Source organism: Elephantulus edwardii, unplaced genomic scaffold (genome assembly GCF_000299155.1).
Source record: "Elephantulus edwardii isolate Elephantulus edwardi_28Jun2011 unplaced genomic scaffold, EleEdw1.0 scaffold00093, whole genome shotgun sequence".
Lineage (NCBI taxonomy): Eukaryota > Metazoa > Chordata > Mammalia > Macroscelidea > Macroscelididae > Elephantulus > Elephantulus edwardii.
The window spans coordinates 5,522,934-5,540,250 of record NW_006399843.1 but is presented as its reverse complement, the minus strand read 5'-3'; the positions used below and the strand labels follow the sequence as shown (position 1 = coordinate 5,540,250).

The 17,317-nt window shown below is 39.5% G+C and overlaps 1 protein-coding gene across 1 annotated transcript in view; it reads left to right on the top strand.

Annotated features, from left to right (window-relative positions):
- Positions 1–17,317, top strand: part of USP28 (ubiquitin specific peptidase 28) — a 98,383-nt gene that overhangs the window by 38,427 nt on the left and 42,639 nt on the right. Inside the window, exons 4-7 of the mRNA XM_006890792.1 lie at positions 5,583–5,688; positions 7,117–7,276; positions 12,585–12,671; positions 13,675–13,812. Coding sequence (XP_006890854.1) covers positions 5,583–5,688; positions 7,117–7,276; positions 12,585–12,671; positions 13,675–13,812 — 491 coding nt within the window. The remainder of the gene's footprint in view (positions 1–5,582; positions 5,689–7,116; positions 7,277–12,584; positions 12,672–13,674; positions 13,813–17,317) is intronic.

Genomic DNA, 17,317 nt, shown 5'->3' with positions numbered 1-17,317 from the left:
CTGGACAATTAAAACAGACATTCGGATGGCGGGGAAGAAGAACAAACTGGGGAGGAGGGTAGAGAGAATGGTGCAGCAATGAAGGAATGAAAATCCAAAATCCCTGTAAATGTTCATTAAAACTAATAAAATTTAATAATAAAAAGAAAAAAAAAACAGACATTGCACTGGATGTGCTAAGTTGTGTCAAGAAATCTGAAGGACAGACACCTGGCCAACTGACTGGAAGAGATCGGTATTTGTTCCCATTCCAAAGAAAGGTGACCTGACAGAGTACGGAAATTATCAAACAATATCAATATCACATGTAAGCAAGATTCTCCTGAAAATTATCCAAAAGTGACTGGAGCAACACATCAACAGAAAACTACCAGATGTGCAAGCTGGGTTTAGAAGAGGCTGTGGTACTAGGGATATTAGAGCTAATATTAGAGGCTCTTGGCTAAAAGCAGAGAGTACCAGAGGAATGTCTGTCTGTGTTTCATTGACTATACAAAGGCTTTTACTCTGTGAATCACAACAAACTGTGGCTGACTCTGAGAAGAACGGGAATCCCAGAACATTTGATTGTGCTTATGTGAAACCTATACTTGAACCAAGAGACAGTCATCAGAACAGAAGAAGGAGACATTACATGGTTCAAAATCAAGAAGAGGGTCCATCAGGGACCCTCCATACCTTTTCAGTCTATATGCAGAATAGATCATCTGAGATGCTGGACTGTATGAGGAAGAATGTGGCATCAGGATTGGAGGAAGATTCAACCCGCATTATGCAGATGACACAACCCTGTTTGCTGAAACTGAGGAGGACCTGAAGCCCTTGCTGCAGAAGGTCGACTGCAGCCTTTAATATGGATTGAAGTCCAACATCAAGAAGACAGAGATTCTCACTACTGGGCCAACTGGCAGCATCATTATAGATAGTGAAGAGATTGAAACTGTTAACAGTTTTAGTTTACTTGGCTCCACAATCAACATTCTTGGTACCAGCAGCCAGGAAATCAAGAGATGAATTGTACTGGGAAAGTCAGCTGTCAGGGACCTCTCCAGAGTACTGAAGAGCAATGACCTCAATCTGGATACTAATGTGCACCTGATCCAGGCCATAGTCTTCGCAGGATAGGAAGAGAATTGATGTCTTTGAGCTGTGGTGCTGGAGAAAAGTGTTGAATATACTATGGACTGCTAGAGGATAACTGGGATAATGGGGGTAGATGTGTTGGAGACAATGAGACTGGCTCAGGACAAGGCAGGCTTCAGAGCTGTTGTACATAGGGTCACTAGGAGAACAAACAGATTTGTCTTAGAGAGGGTGAAAATGGGCTGCTCCTTGGAGACAAGGATTCTGAAGCTTCGTCTGACATACTTTGGACATGTTACAAGGAGGGACCAGTCCCTTGGAGAGGGACATCATGTTTGGGAGGGTGAAGGGACAGCGCAAGAGAGGAAGACTCTCCATGAGATGGACTGATTCAGTGACTGGGATAATGAGGGTAGGTGTGTTAGAGACAATAAGGTTGGCGCAGCATAGAGCAAGATTTAGGGCTCTTGTCTATAGGGTCACAAGTGACTTGACAGCACATAACAAGAAACAACAGATGAGATAGCAGGAGATTTCAAAGGGCAGCTTGAGAAGGAAACATGAGGTAATACATTAAACTGTACAAAGACCTGGAGTTAAAAAACCAAAAGGGAAGAACATATTTCTCATGTTTCAAACTGAAAGAACTGAAGAACAGAGTCAAACTATGGGCAAAATTTTGAATGATTTAGGAAGCACAAAAGGAGATAGAAGGAATACACAGAATTGTTATACCAAAAAAATTTGATTGTCCTGAAACATTTCAGGAAATAGTTTATAATCAAGAACCAGTTTTAATGATGGAAAAAGTTCAAGCTGCACTGAAGGCACTGGCAAAAAATAAGATCCTAAGAATTGATGTGATACCAATTTCAGTGACATATTTCTACTAAGAGATGCAGCTGTGAACATGCTTGCCAATTTATACAAGGAAAATTGGAGGACAGCTGCCTGGGCAACAGAGTGTAAGAGTTTTGTTCCCATTTCCAAGAAAAGTGGTTAAACAGAATGTGGAAATTATTGAATGCTATCATTAATATCATATGCAAGCAAAATATTGCTGAAGATCATCTAAAAATTACTAGAACCATTCTTAAAGAGCTACCAGAAGTTCAAGTGGAGTTCAGAAGCGGCCAGGGCACTAGGGGTATCATTGCTGATATCAGATGGATATTGGCTCAAAGCAGAGAACACCAGAAGAATGTCTATCTGTATTTTATTGAATATGGCAAGACATTTAACTGTCTGCATCATAAACTATGGCTAAGATTGAGAAGAATGGTAATCCCAGGACACTTAATTTTGCTCATATAAACTCTATCCCTAGACCAAGAAGTTGTCTGAATATAGCAAGGGAACATTCTATGGTTTAAAATCAGGAAGGGTGTGCATCAGAGTTGTTGTATCCTTTCTCCATACCTATTCAGTCTGTATGCTGAGCAAATCATACCTAAAGTTGGACTCTGGAAGAGGAATGCTGCGTCAGAATTGGAGGAATATGCAGATGACACAACTTGCTTGCTTTAAAAATATTTTTGCTTATAAAGTGTACACTGTGTGCTCACTTCGGCAGCACATATACTAAAATTGGAACGATACAGAGATTAGCATGGCCCCTGCACAAGGATGACACGCAAATTCGTGAAGCGTTCCATATTTTCGACCCTGAAATTAACCAGTCTGTAACGAAGGCTAACTCCTTTCACCTACAAATTTCGTCTTTGGATACAAAGCTAAGTGGATAGTCCTTACGGAGGGACTGTTTAAAAAGAGGCATGGAGAAGAAAAGAAAAAAAAAGTGTACACTGTAAAATAGCTTAAATTTACATTATTCAGTAATGTTGGTTACATTAATATTTTATCAACTTTCCATCTGTTTTCATTCTAGTTGTTGCGTTCCCATTAACCTAGTGTCCACAGTCTCCCAAGCATCTTATTTGTGCTTTAGATAGCTTGTTGATCATTTGGTCTTAAATGGTTTTTAAACAAAGCACAGTGAAGGTGATATTTAACTTCTATATGAAGCTGACCTGCTACTTAGGGTAAAAGTTACTTTGATGGGATAGTTTCAATTCAGTACTAAAATGTATCAGGGCAGCAAGTCTTAGGGAGTCTTCTTGACCCTGTAAATCCAGTAAACCTGGATTATTTTTTTTCTGCTAAACTTTCTCTCAAGATTAATCTGTTGTGGTTCTGATCAGAAATTATTTATAGGTTTCTTATCAGATATTTGTTTGCTATTATCCCATTCTCTGGGTAGTTTTGCTTATTTCTTTATATTAAAGCTTAGGATGCTTTCATTTTGATTGGGTTCAGATTTTTTTTCCTTTTGATTCTTATGCTTTATGTGTTATACCTAAGATACAGTTGTTTAATTAAAGGCCACAAAGATTTGCAAAGATGCTCTAAGAAATTTACAGTTCTAGCTCTTCAGCTTGAGTTCTTGATCCACTTTGAGTTAATTTTTATATTTGTCCTGAGGTAAGAGTCCAACTTAATCTATGACATGTGGATGTCTAGATTTTTCCAGCACATCCCTTGAAAAGATACTGTTTCCCAAGTGAATTTTCTTAGCACCCTTGTCAAAACTCAGACCCTAGATGAATGTGTTTGTTTCCACACTTATTATTACATCCATTGATTTTTGTGTTTATCTTTAATCACAGCAATGCTGTCTTGATTATGGTAGCTTTGTTGTACCTTGGTGGTTTTTTCTTCTTTTAAAAGGAAATGTTCAGAAGTAGACAATCATTTTGCTTTTTTATGTTGTTTATCTAATTGCCTTTAATAGTTACTTTTCTATAGATTACTTTGGATTTTTCACTATTGTTAATTATTTTAGTTGTAAATTCTGACAACTATGTTTCTTATTTTCCAATTTTGGGGAGGTTCTTTTACTGTCTTACTGCACTAGGCAATACTTTCAGAACAGTTGGGGGTGGGTAGCAGTAATTGTAGATATCTTTGCCTTAATACTCTTTTTAAAAGAAATTTATTTAACATTTCAGCAATTATTACAAAGTTTACTGTATTCTTTTCCTTGGTACTATTTTTCAGCTTAAGAATAGATTCTTTCCTATCCATAACTGACTTGGAGCTTTTATTGTGAATAGAGGTCAAGTGTTAACCAACTACTTTTTCTTTGTTGAGCTGATTGATTTATCCTTTAATCTGTCAAAAATAATGGCTTTTTATGATTTTCTACTGTTAACATTTAATTCAACAATAAACCAAGTGAATCTTAATGTATACTCTTTTTAATATAACTTATTTTCTAGTGTTTCACTATTTTGCATCCATGATCATGGGAGAGTTTGTGGTTTTACTTTCTCTTTCGGGTTCTTCAGTGGTTTGGTTTGAAGATGTTAAGCTGGCCTCATGAAATTAATCTAGATGTGTGTCCTTTTATCTCTAGAATAGGTTATGTGAGACTGCAAATGTCTTTTCCTTGAATTTTTGAAACTTATCTGATGTTTCATGATGATTTATAAGGAAATTGTTTCATTTACAAATGCGACTGAAGTGGTGACTATTTGATTCATTGCATTTTAGCTGCTTGTTATTTCTGGGCTATTTGCTAGTCAAAGGTTACAGTGTAGCAGTAAGTTACTCCTTTGACTTTGGCATAGAGTAATGGCACTGCTACACAGATGACTCATTATAGTGCCAGCTAGGGAGGTTATCTAGATTTGCGTACATCTTTGACTTCCCCCGCACCCTATATAGTACAGACAGAAGGGTAGTGCTTCCTGCATAACACTGTTGTTGTTGTTAGGTATCCAGTTGACTATAATTCACAGTGACCCTATAAACAACAGATTGGAGCCATGCCCTGTCCTGTGCCATCTTCATGGTTCTACCATGCTCCGGTACATTGTTATGGCCCTGTGTCAGTACATCTCGTTGACAGTCTTCCTCTCTCTCTTTGACCCTTCACCTTTCCCTGCATGGTATCCTTTTCCAAGGACTGGCCCTTCCTTGCAAGGGGTTGGTGTGTAAAGTGAAGTTCGATTATCCTTGCCTCTAAGAAGCACCCTGGTTGTATTTCCTCTCTGACAGATTTGATTTTTTTTTTGGCAGTCCATGCGATGTTCACTATTCTTTCAACACCACAGTTCAAAGGCATTGCTGCTGCTTCTGCCTTCTTTATTCATTATCCAACTTTCACGTGTATAAGAAGCAGTGGAAAATACATTGGCTTGGGTCAGGCAGACCATAGTAAACTGATATCCTTGCTCTTTAGCACTGCAGGGAGGTCCTTGACAACAGATTTTCCCCATCTGACATGTATTTTGATTTCTTGTGTCTATTTTGTTGTTGTTGTTGTTGTTGTTGATTGCCATCGAGTCGGGCATGACTCATAGCGACCCTATAAACAAAAGTCCTGAAGCCTTTTGATAACTATCGTCATTTATCAAAGTTCATAGAGTTTCCAGAGGCATATTGTTTAGGAAGTGGATGCCACTCCTAGGCCAATTAAATTTCTGTTTGTCTTACAGAAGTGATAGACCTCACTCATGATAGCAAAGATGATCTTCAGGCTGCCATTGCTTTGAGTCTCCTGGAATCTCCCAAAATTCCAGCTGATGGAAGAGATGTTAACAGGTTAGTGATTTCATTTATAACCTTTCCTTTCCATATCAGTGTATAGGTCAAAGGCAGTATCTTTGAAATGTTACTCAAAAACAGCTCTATAAATCTCCTTTGATTGTAACTAAATGCACTTTCTTGTTGAATTCACAACAGTTTATTTAGTCTTTGAGCCACTTTTGAAAGAGAAAAATATGACAAAAAGTTGTATCCAGCCTGTGTTCTGCAGGATTTTATAGTTCACAATTGCTAGGAGAAAAAAAAAAAATAAAAACAGCCCCAACTCTGAAAATTCATATTCCCTTTATTAAAGATGTGGTGAGGAAAGGACTCAGTAACGAAAAAGTCAGTAGTTTGCACCCACTAGATGGATCATTGCAGAAAGATTTGCAGCCTTGGCCTTGCTAGCATTTCTCTTCTGTCTTCCATGGCTCCTGTAGTCGGAGTTGCCTGTGTGGCAATGGATTTGACATTTAACTTTGAGACTTAAATTATTGTGTGTTTGAAAATGGAAGTTTCCCTTCTCTGTCATTGCCTCATAAGGGACCAGGGGATATATTTTTAATGAGTATTAATTTGGTAATTATCTGGCCTTCCTACAAAATCTCTCATTCTAAGAGTGGTCAGTTTCTGAAAATGTTTAGTTTTTCACATGACTAAATTATCTTTGTTAAGGAATCAGTGGTCGGAGTTTTGTTATAGACATTTGGGAGGTTCTTATCCGTATCAATTTCTCTCTTTCCATTTTAATGGCAAAGCCTGAGATAAAAAGCTATCCTTGAAATACAGAACTTGTAGTTAGCAGTAACTCAAAATTGAACTGTCATCAAATCGATACCAACTCATAGTGGACCCTCCTTTAGTTTCTGGAGGCTGCCTCTCTTTCTGCCATAGAGCCAGTCACTGGTGGATTCAGCCTCTGGAGATGCCTGGCCTTTTGGTTAACAATGCAGCAACAATGGACTAAGCCACTAAGGCTCCTTAATTGTTGTTATGTGCCATCGAGTTGGAACCAACTCATAGCTGACCCTCAGCAGGTTTTCAGAGGCAGTAAATCACATGGGAGGAGATTGACCATCTTTCTCCCATTGACTAGCTTGTAGATTTGAACTCCTTGCTTTTGGCTTGGCAACATAACTCTTTACCCACTAGACTACCAAAGTTTCCTTAAAGGGGCCATAGTCTTAAATGTCAAGGCAGTTCCTCCATGGACCTTACTAGTGAGTATTAATCAATGTATGGACAGTTGAACATCCTTATATTTAAATTTTTGCTTTTCATGTATCTTATAATCACATACAATAAATATATATCTGGTCATTACTCAGTAAATAGCTTATCCATCATTTTGTTTACCTGTGAAATGTCATCCACACCTTTCATACAGTGTATTGCTCTTTAACATTTTTTTTAAAAATATATATGTATGTTGATGCAATGTAGGATCCAAGAAGTAACTTCTGCAGACACTAAACGCTCAAAGAGAAAACGCTGTGAAGTCTGGGGAGAGAATCCCAATCCCAATGACTGGAGGAGGGTTGATGGTTGGCCAGTCGGGCTGAAAAATGTTGGCAATACATGTTGGTTTAATGCCGTTATTCAGGTATGATATTTTAAAGAGGAAAATGTGCCATCAGGATATAATTTTGTAATTTATTAAATGTGAAAAACAACTTTTAAGAATTGAAAACAAAAAAATGAAGAGATTTTTCAAAGACTAGGTATTTTGGTTATTTTTTTTGTATTTTATATGTAGATACTCTGATGTTTAAATTTAGCTGTTGTTGTTGTATGTGCTGTCGAATCTCTTACAACTCATAGCGACCCTATGTACAACAGCCCTAAACTCTGTTCTGTCCTGTTCCAATCACACTGTCTCTAACACTCCCATCCCGATTACCCCAGTGTGATTGGAACACCCTCCCAAGCATGATGTCCCTCTCCAAGGACCAGTCCCTCCTTACAACATGTCCAAAGTATGTTAGACAGAGCCTCAGAGTCCTTTCCTCCAGGGAGCCACCTGGTTTAACCCTCTCCAGCATGAATCTGTTTGTTTTCTTGGCAGTCCATGGTACCCTCAATACTCTTCTCCAGCACCACAGCTTAAAGGCATCAATTCTCCTTCTATCCTCCTTAGTCACTTTCTAACTGTGTGATGCATAACAAGTGATAGCAAAGACCATGACCTATATCAGATGCACCTTAGTCTCCAGAGAGACACCATTGCTCTTCAATACTTTGGAGAGGTCCCTGACAGCAGACTTTCCCATCGCAATACGTCTTTTAATTTCCTGGCTACTGGTGTCGAGAGTGTTGATTGTGGAGCCAAGCAGACTAAAGTTGTGAACAATCTCAATCTCTTCACCATCCATCCTTATGCTGCCAATTGGTCTATCAACAATCTGCGTTATGCAGATGATACAACCCTGCTTGCTGAAACTGAGGAGGATCTGAAGCGCTTGCGCGCTTGCTGCAGAGGGTCAAGGACTGCAGCCTACAATATGGATTGAGGCTCAATGTTAAGAAGACAAAGAAAGAAATTTAGTAGAACTGAAAAAAATATCTGTGGTTGCAAATATATTGCATAAATATTTCAGATCAGCATATAGCATATGCTAAAGATGAACAGTCTCCTGTCAAATTTACAGCCTTTGAAAACCCACTGGAGGCTCAGTTGTGAGTTGACTCCAATTCAGCAGTATATAACAACATATTATTGTCAAAAAGAGAAACAATATATCACTGTCAGGCATGAGTGAATATGTGAGAAATTGGTTACCAAAAGGAACCATAGATGCATAGATAAGAGATGATATCTGAAACAGAGAAGTGGCAAAAGTCATGGCAGTAAAGAAGTTATGCTGGGAAAGGGCCAGAAAAAGAGAAGAAGACCCCAGTTACATGGATTGACCCAGTGACTAGAACACTGGGATGGATCATACCAGAATAGTGGGTTTGGTGCAGGACAGAGCCAAGTTCAGATCTGTTGTTCACATCATCGCTAGGAATAATAGGTGACTCAGTGGCACCCAACAACAACATAGGCATTTAGGAGGTAAAAGCCACAGAGTTAGGTGATTCACTGGGCATGACATATGTGCAGAGGAGAGTTAAGAAAGTTTCTAGACTGAGTAACCAGGTAAATGATAGTATCATGGGAGGAGATTGCCCATCTTTCTCTTTCAGCGCAGGTGGTGGATTCAAACCACATGTCTTGGGATTGGTAATACAATTCTTTGCCCCTGAAGCCACCAGAGCTCCCTTCAAAGGCAGTATTATGTAGGAAATATTATCTAGGTGTCTTCTCTGTGTCATGTCCTCAAAACAGCACTTGATTCCTACTTGTACAATCTCTTCTGACATGGTACATAGCATCTATACATCCACTCAAGCTGCAAAATGGAGTTCTTTCTTTTACCACTATGTACATTTGTTCATTTAAGTTAATAGCGTACTTAGCAGTGTTTCAGGCCATGAGGAAACAGCAGTGAATAAAACAAAGCCCAGCTCTTATGGAATTTACTTTAAAAAAATAAGTCAGACAGTACCAAAAATGTATATCAGGTGGTGAGTGCCTAAAAGATGAATGAGGATAAGATCACTGGGCGTGAGAGGGTCCCCTGGAAAGAAAAGTATTTTATTTACATAGAATGATTGGGGGTGACCTTTTTGAAGGACATTTGAATAGAGGCCTGAAGGTGAAAAGGGAATAAGCCAAAAAATATATTATTTAATCTTAATCGAATAGATTTTCTGAATTTGTGATTTGAGAATTGACACTTTTCCAGGTATTGACATAGACTGGGTGTGGCTTTTGATGTGGATGATATAGGTAGAGTGGAAGAGCATGTTACGAACAATAATATGCCCAGGAAACCAACAGTTCCCTCAGTGATTACTTGTTTAGTACCTGCTTCCTGTGTGTTTAGTACTGTTTTAGGCCCTTGAGTCCCTGCCTTTATGGAAATCAAGGTTTTTGTGAGGTGAGACAATGGACAATTGTACACTTTTGTTTAATTTGTTAGACTGTGATCATTATGATAGAGGGGGAAAAAGATCTGGTAGGAAAATTTGAAATTGCCATGGGTGGAGCAAGTTGTAATATTAGCTGTGGTACTGGATTTGGCTTCACTAAGTTGATGAAATTTGAGCGACTACCCGAGTGGTGAGAGTGAACCATGTATGCCCATCCTGCGGGGAGAAAAATGGCCTTAACGTAGGAGCAGAATTGGTATATCAAGGACTGGCCAAAATGCAAAGAGCAAAGGAGAAAGCCATCAAAGACAAGGTTGGGGAGGGAGATCATGACCTTTATTTTGAGTGTAGGTTCTATGATGAAGATCGAGGAACTCCAGGCTGAGTCTTCAGGGACCCATTCTGGCTATTATGTGGACAATGGAATGGAGGAGACCAGGGAGACAGATGGCGAAACTTGTTAAGGGAGCTGAAGCAGGAGTCCATGTGAAGAGACTGAGACATGGTTGTAGCAGTAGAAGTTGCAAAGTAATTGAATTATTGAGACATGTTCAAGGTAATGCTGACAGAGATGTCCCTATGAATCAGATGCTGCCTGAAATCACCTAGATGGGGCAGGATTTGGGGGGTGAGGAGACTGCTACCTCTTGATAATCTTCATTGATACCAGGACTTTATTTTGTTCATGTTAAAAAGATCGATTTAAGGATCTGGGTGGCAGGTAGATTGATGGAGGGAGAGTTCTAGAGTCAGGAGATCATGTGCATTAATGAGAATTTTATTAGAGCCTTTGCTGAGGAACTGGTGGGGAGGAGGGCATTATAAATACCACCTCTGAGGCAGAATCCAGGGTTCTTGTTCCTTAGTAAAGGTGGATGATTATTAGTTAAGAAATGGACAAGTTATTCTCAAGCTTTTAAGATGTCACTGGAACAGAGGGTATATGATTAAGTAATGTAGACAACACAGGAAAGGAAGCAGATTTTAGTGAAAATATATTGATAATGATTTGGGAAATATGCGAGCAATATTGACACGATACTTTTATGATTTTTAAGAATAATGACATTGTTAGGGAAAGTCAGATTTTAATGAAGGTGAAGCGGGGAAAGGGCGTGATTAAGAACGTAATGTCATTTTTCTCATGGTACTGAAAAGGACCTGAAGCACCTACTGCAGAGGGTCAAGGACTGCAGCCTCCAATATGGATTGAGGCTCCATGTTAATAAGACAGAGATTCTCACCACTGGACCAATTGGCAGCATCAGGATGGATGGTGAAGAGATTGAGATTGTACACAGCTTTAGTTTTCTTGGCTCCACAGTCAACACTCTTGGCACCAGTTGTTGTTGTTATGTGCCATCGAGTCGTTCGCGACTCATAAATTAAAAAGCGCATTACCATGGGACAGTCTGTTGTTAGGGACCTCTCCAAAGTAGAGCAATGGTATCTCTCTGGAGACTAAAGTGTGTTTGATACAGGCCATGGTCTTCACAATCACTTGTTATGCATCAGAGAGTTGGACAATGACCAAGGAGGATAGAGGGAGAATTGATGCCTTTGAGCTGTGGTGCTGGAGAAGAGTATTGAGAATACCATGGACTGCTAGGAAAACAGACAGATTCATCCTGGAAAGGGTTAAACTGGGTGGCTCCTTGGAGGCAAGGATTCTGAGGCTCTGTCTAACATATTTGGACATGTTGTGAAGAGAGATCGGTCCTTAGAGAAGGATATCATGTTTGGGAGGGTGGAGGGACAGCACAGGAGGGGAAGGCCCTCTATGAGGTGGATTGATTCAGTGACTGGGATAATCAGGATTGGAGTGTCAGAGACAGTGCGATTGGCACAGGACAGAGCAGAGTTTAGGGTTGTTGTACATAGGGTCGCTATGAGTCACAAGTGACTTGACGGCACATAACAACAACCAAAACCCCAAAGTAGTTTAAACAGTCAGCAGAGTAAAAATGAAACTGAGAGGAAGAGAGAAGCTATGTAGACAGGTAAATGGAAAATGAAAGGAGGATAGAGGAACTAACCTATCTACAGTTTATAGAGAAAACTTTAGTTTTATCATTTAGGACTTGATTTTAATTCCTGAAAAAAACGAACATAAGCAAACAAACTATATTTCATTGCCGTAAGAACTGACTGTCTGGTAGGTTTTCACAGGCAGGAGGGGATTGCCCATTTTTCTCCACTAGAGCTTCTAGTCCACTGTAAAAACGTAACCATTGGTTAACTCCTCATCAGGGTTTGTGATAGTTTCAGGGAAGTGAGTTTATAAAAGTGGTAAGTAAGAATCACTTTCCAGAATTCTGCCAGAGATACCAATTAAAATTTTAAATGCAGCGTTTAAAACAAAGAACAAGGAGAATAATAAACAATAACCCTCCAGCTAATTTAAGGAACAAAATATTTCAATTTCCTGTATGTATTGAATCCCTGTTGTACTTACATCCTCCCCACCGCAGGTACATGCACATACATGTATCCCTAAGCAGTATATCCTTTTGCTTTTTGTATTACTAATCTAAATAATATAATACAGTATTTCCCTGCAACGTCTTCACTCAAAATATATTTCTGAAATTTATCCTTGTTGATATTTTGTGACTCGTCCATTTCCTGTCACTGCTGTACAGCCTATTTTGTGAAAATTATTTTCTGTAATATTAACTACATAGTCACCGGTATAATCTATATTATTAATCTGCCAATCTTGTTAACTCTTAGGTTCTTTCAAAAGGATTGATAGTTGATTAGCTAAAATTTTTTTACATAACCATAATTATTTAGTAGAATTGCTAGATTTACAGGTATATCTTTTTTTACATAACCATAATTATTTAGTAGAATTGCTAGATTTACAGGTATATCATTTACTTGGGTAAAAATATGTTTCTTTAAACCTAGTTTTGGTTTTTTTCTTATTTCAGTCTCTCTTTCAATTGCCTGAATTTCGAAGACTTGTTCTCAGCTATAGTCTGCCACAAAATGTACTTGAAAATTGCCGGAGTCACACTGTAAGTTGATATTGAGACATTTCTTTATTGTTGTTTAGTCTGCTGCATCTGAGAGACTTTAAAGTTTTTATCTAAAGGTGGTAACCACAGTGTGTTCCTCGCCTTGTGTTACTACTTGTTTTCATTTCTAAGTTACTCCTTTTCTTTCTTTGTTAAAAAGGGAAATAAGCAGTTGTAAAAAATGGGAAATTTATAGGGTGGGAATAATAATAGAAAAACTTGGCAAAAAGTATGATGCATTATTATGACCTCAGTTTTTATCTCTGCGTAGAAAGATTCTGAAATCCCTTTTCTGTTTATGGCATTCTTCATGGTTCCATTTCGCTACAAAGCCCAAGTGAAGCAGAATAGATGACCTGAGGCCAGAAGCCTGGGTCAACCTTAGAAGAGGCTTGCCAAAGGCTGTGGCTTCTTATAAGTCATATAATCTTTGCCAGATTTTTACCACGAAAGTGCATTTTCCTTATTTTTTTCCCTACAGAGAGGGAGGGTAGCAGCCTCAGAAAACAAACATTTTGTTGTTTTGACTATATTAACTCTGGTTTCTACATAGATGTCCTTTAAACTAATAAAATAATTACTGCCAGAGTTCTTGGAATGTGTCTCATTTAAAATCTAATACTGATCCAGATCTATATAAATATAAACTAGAGGTGAATTGTTGGCATTAACGTCAAAATATTTTGTGAGAATCATTGACAATAATCTCACATACTTTGGGCATGTTGTTAGAAGAGGCTACTTCTTGGAGAGGGACACCCTGCTCGGAAAGGTGGAGGGTTGACGAAAGAGGAAGATCTTTAACTGCATCAATTGAGAGAGCCTGCAGCAATGGACTCAATCATCTCAGAGATTGTGAGACTGGCACAGAACAGGACAGAGTTCACAGGCTTGCTCTTGACTCAGAGGCATCTAACAGCAATGGTCATTGACAGCTTTTCTCATTCTATATTCTAATTTTCAAAATACAGTGTTGTAAGAAAACTCATTGTATTTTCTGCAGGAAAAGAGAAATATTGTGTTTATGCAAGAGCTGCAATATCTGTTTGCTCTGATGATGGGATCAAATCGCAAATTTGTAGACCCATCAGCAGCCCTGGATCTCTTAAAGGGAGCATTCCGTTCATCTGAGGAACAGCAGGTATGAAAGAGAAGACCTGGTCTCTTCCTCTTCTTTAGACTTCATAAATGCATTGCCATTGAATCTCTTCGTACTTATTGAGACGCTCCATCAAGTTCCCAAGGCTGTGAATATTTATTTATGGGAGGGGACTGCCTATCTTTTTTCAAAAAAACTACTTGGGGGTTCGGATCCCACTGACTTTTTAAGTTAAGAGCTCAACATGAAGTATACCACCAGGGTTCCTTTTCCAACCCTGTAGATGTTTCAAATTATACTGTATTTATAATTAGTAATATTGCTTGATTTCAAATGTGTAAATTCTAAACATGACTGGGTAAGACTGTGGGCATCTGTCTTTACCTTTTATAATACCCCCAAAAAAAGAGAGAGAGTGTGTGTGTGTGTGTGTGTGTGTGTGTGTGTGTGTGTGTGTGTGTGTAAGAGAGGGAGAGAGTGTGACTGTGACTGTGTGAGACGTGAGGCAGGCAGGGTATGGCAGGTTTTCTACAGAGAGGATGAAACAGTAGTAGAAAGTAAATGTCAGGTGCCATTGAGTTGAGTGCAACGCATAGCAGATGAACAAGAGCTCTGAGCCTTGTCCTATCCTGTGTCATTCTCTTTATCTCTGATGCACTTGAGCTCATAGCTGCAGTCACAGTTTCAGTCCATCTAGTTGAAGATTTTCCTCTCCTTCACTGACCCCCTACCATTCAAAGCATGATGTCCCTTTCCAGAAAATAACCCCTCCTAACAGAGTTGCAAAAGTACGTGAAACAATGTTTCACCATCCTTGTCTCTTAAAGAGGGAGTTCTCAGGCTGCACTTTCTCTAAGACATACCTGTTTATTCTTTTTGCAGTCCATGGGACATTCAACACTCTTCTCCAACAACACAACCCAAAGGCATGAATTCTTCTATGGTCATCCTTATTCATTGTCCAGCTCTCAGATAACATAGCAAGATTATGCTAATTATTATTATTATTATTAATTGCCTTCCAGTTGAGCACAACCTATGGCGACCCTATGAATGAAAAGCTTGAAGCCCTTCTACAATTGTCAAAATTTATCAAAGTTCATAGAGTTTCCGGAGGCATGTTGTTTAGGAAGTAGATGCCACTCCTGTTTCCAAACCTGTCATAGTATGTTATTGTTGTTATGCGCCATTGAGTTGCCCTGCGATGGATAGTGATCCTATGTACAGCAGCTCTAAACTCTTCCCTGTCCTGAGCCAGTGTCACTAATTCTGACACACCAACCCCCATTGCCCTAGTTACTGTATCAATCCATCTCATCTCAGGTCTTCCTCTCCTGCACTGTTCGTGCACACTTCTGAGAATAATGTCCTTCTCCAAGGACCGATCTCTCCTGGCCATGTGCCCAAAGTAAGTGAGGCAGAGCTTCAAAATCCTAGCCTCCAAGTTATGCTATTGTTATTGCTATTATGCTATTATTATTTAAAGATTATTGAAAAGATTATGGCCTAAATCAGGTGCATCTTAGTCTTTAAACTGACATTATTACTCCTTAATAATTTAAAGAGATCTCTGATAGCAGATGGAGAAGAGACTGAGATTGTTAATAATTTCATCTTACTTGGGTCTACAATTATCACTCTTGGCACCAGCAGTCAGAAAATCAAAAGAGGAATTGCATTAGGAAAATTGGCTATGAGGGACCACTCCCAGAATGCTAAGGTGCACCTGAACCTAGCCATGATTTCACAATTACTTGTTATGCATCTGGGACCTAGACAATGACTAATGATGACAGAAGAATTGTTACCTTTGATCTGTGGTGCTGGAGAAGGGTCTTGAGCCTACCATGGACTGCCAAGAGAACAAATAAGTCTGTCCTGAATGACGTGCAACCATGTTGCTCCTTGGAGGCAAGGATTGTGAGGTTCTACCTCACATATTCTGGGCATATTTTGAGGAGGGATCAGTCCTTAGAGAAGGACATCATGCTTGGAAGGTGGAGAGACTGCAAGAGAGGGAGATTCTGCATGAGATGGATTGGCATAGTGACCGTCCTCAAGATATGGCAGAATTCAGAGCCATTTTCCAAAAGATCACCATGGGTCATAGTTGACCTGACGGCACATAACAACAACTGGCAGCAGACATGTTCCAATGCAACATATCATTGTTGTTGTTATGTGCCATCGAGTCACTTGCGACTCATAGCGACCCTATGCACAACAGCCCTAAACCCTGCTCTATCCTGTGCCAGTCACACTGTCTCTGACACACTCATCGCGATTACCCCAGTCACTGAATCAGTCCACCTCATAGAGGGTCTTCCCCTCCTCCTCTGTCCCTCCACCCTCCCAAGCATGATGTCCCTCTCCAAGGACCTGTCCCTCCTTACAACATGTCCAAAGTATGTCAGACAAAGCCCCAGAATCCTTGCCTCCAAGGAGTAGCCTGGTTTAACCCTCTCCAGGATGAATCTGTTTGTTTTTTTGGCAGACCATGGTACATTCAATATTCTTCTCCAGCACCACAGCTCAAAGGCATCAATTCATCATATCATTGTAGATTTAAGAAAAATGAAGTCCTTGACAATTTCACTCTTCTGTCTGTCATGATATTACCTGTTGACACAGTGCTGAGATTGTTGTTGTCTTGTTATAGAGATGTACTACACATTGAAAGCTATGATCTTTGCTCTTCTGCAGTAAGTGTCTCAAGTCCCTCCTCACTTTCAGCAAGCAAGGTTGTGTCATCTGCGTAGTGCAGGTTGTTGATGAGTCTTCCTCCACTCTTAATGCCACATTCCTCTTCATAAAGTCCAGTGTTGTATAAGGACTGTTGAAATGGAAAGAAGTCCTGGTTATGCAGTGCTTAAGTGCTTGACTGCTAACAAAAGGTCATTGACTTGAACACACCAGCCACTGACAAGGAGAAAGCTGTAGCAGCCTGCTGCTATATTGACAGCTTTTGACACTCTAAGGGACAGGTCTCTTCTCTAGGGTCACAATGAGTGGTGACAGATGGATGGTACCATTCAAGTAGAAAGGAATCAATTCACATGTTTTCCTCATCTATGCAGGTATTTTCCTGCAGATATAATTCCTCAAAGGAATTAAGTCCTTTGCATTTATGTCTTGAGATTAAAAATGGAAATAATAATGGAAACTAGTTTCAAACTGGAGTTCAATTTTTCTGAACAGTTTCCTTCACAATTTACTACAAGGAGCCTTGGTGGCTGAGTGAATAAGATGTTGCACACCAGCTGCTCAGTGAGAGAAGGAGGACGCCGTCTGCTTCAGTAAAGATTTACAGCCTTAAAGGGCAGTTGTCTGTCATCTGTGGTTGCTCTGTGCCATCCAGGGTTGCTGTGAATCAGAACTGACTCACTGACAGTATGTGGGTTGTCGTGAGACTTAGAGCTTCTTTACCTCTTCCTCTGCCTCCGACTGAAAAGCAAAGCTGTCACTTTTAGAACAGCTTCTGTTGTTGTTGTTATGTGCCATCGAGTCGTTTCCGACTCATAGCGACCCTATGCACAACAGCTCTAAA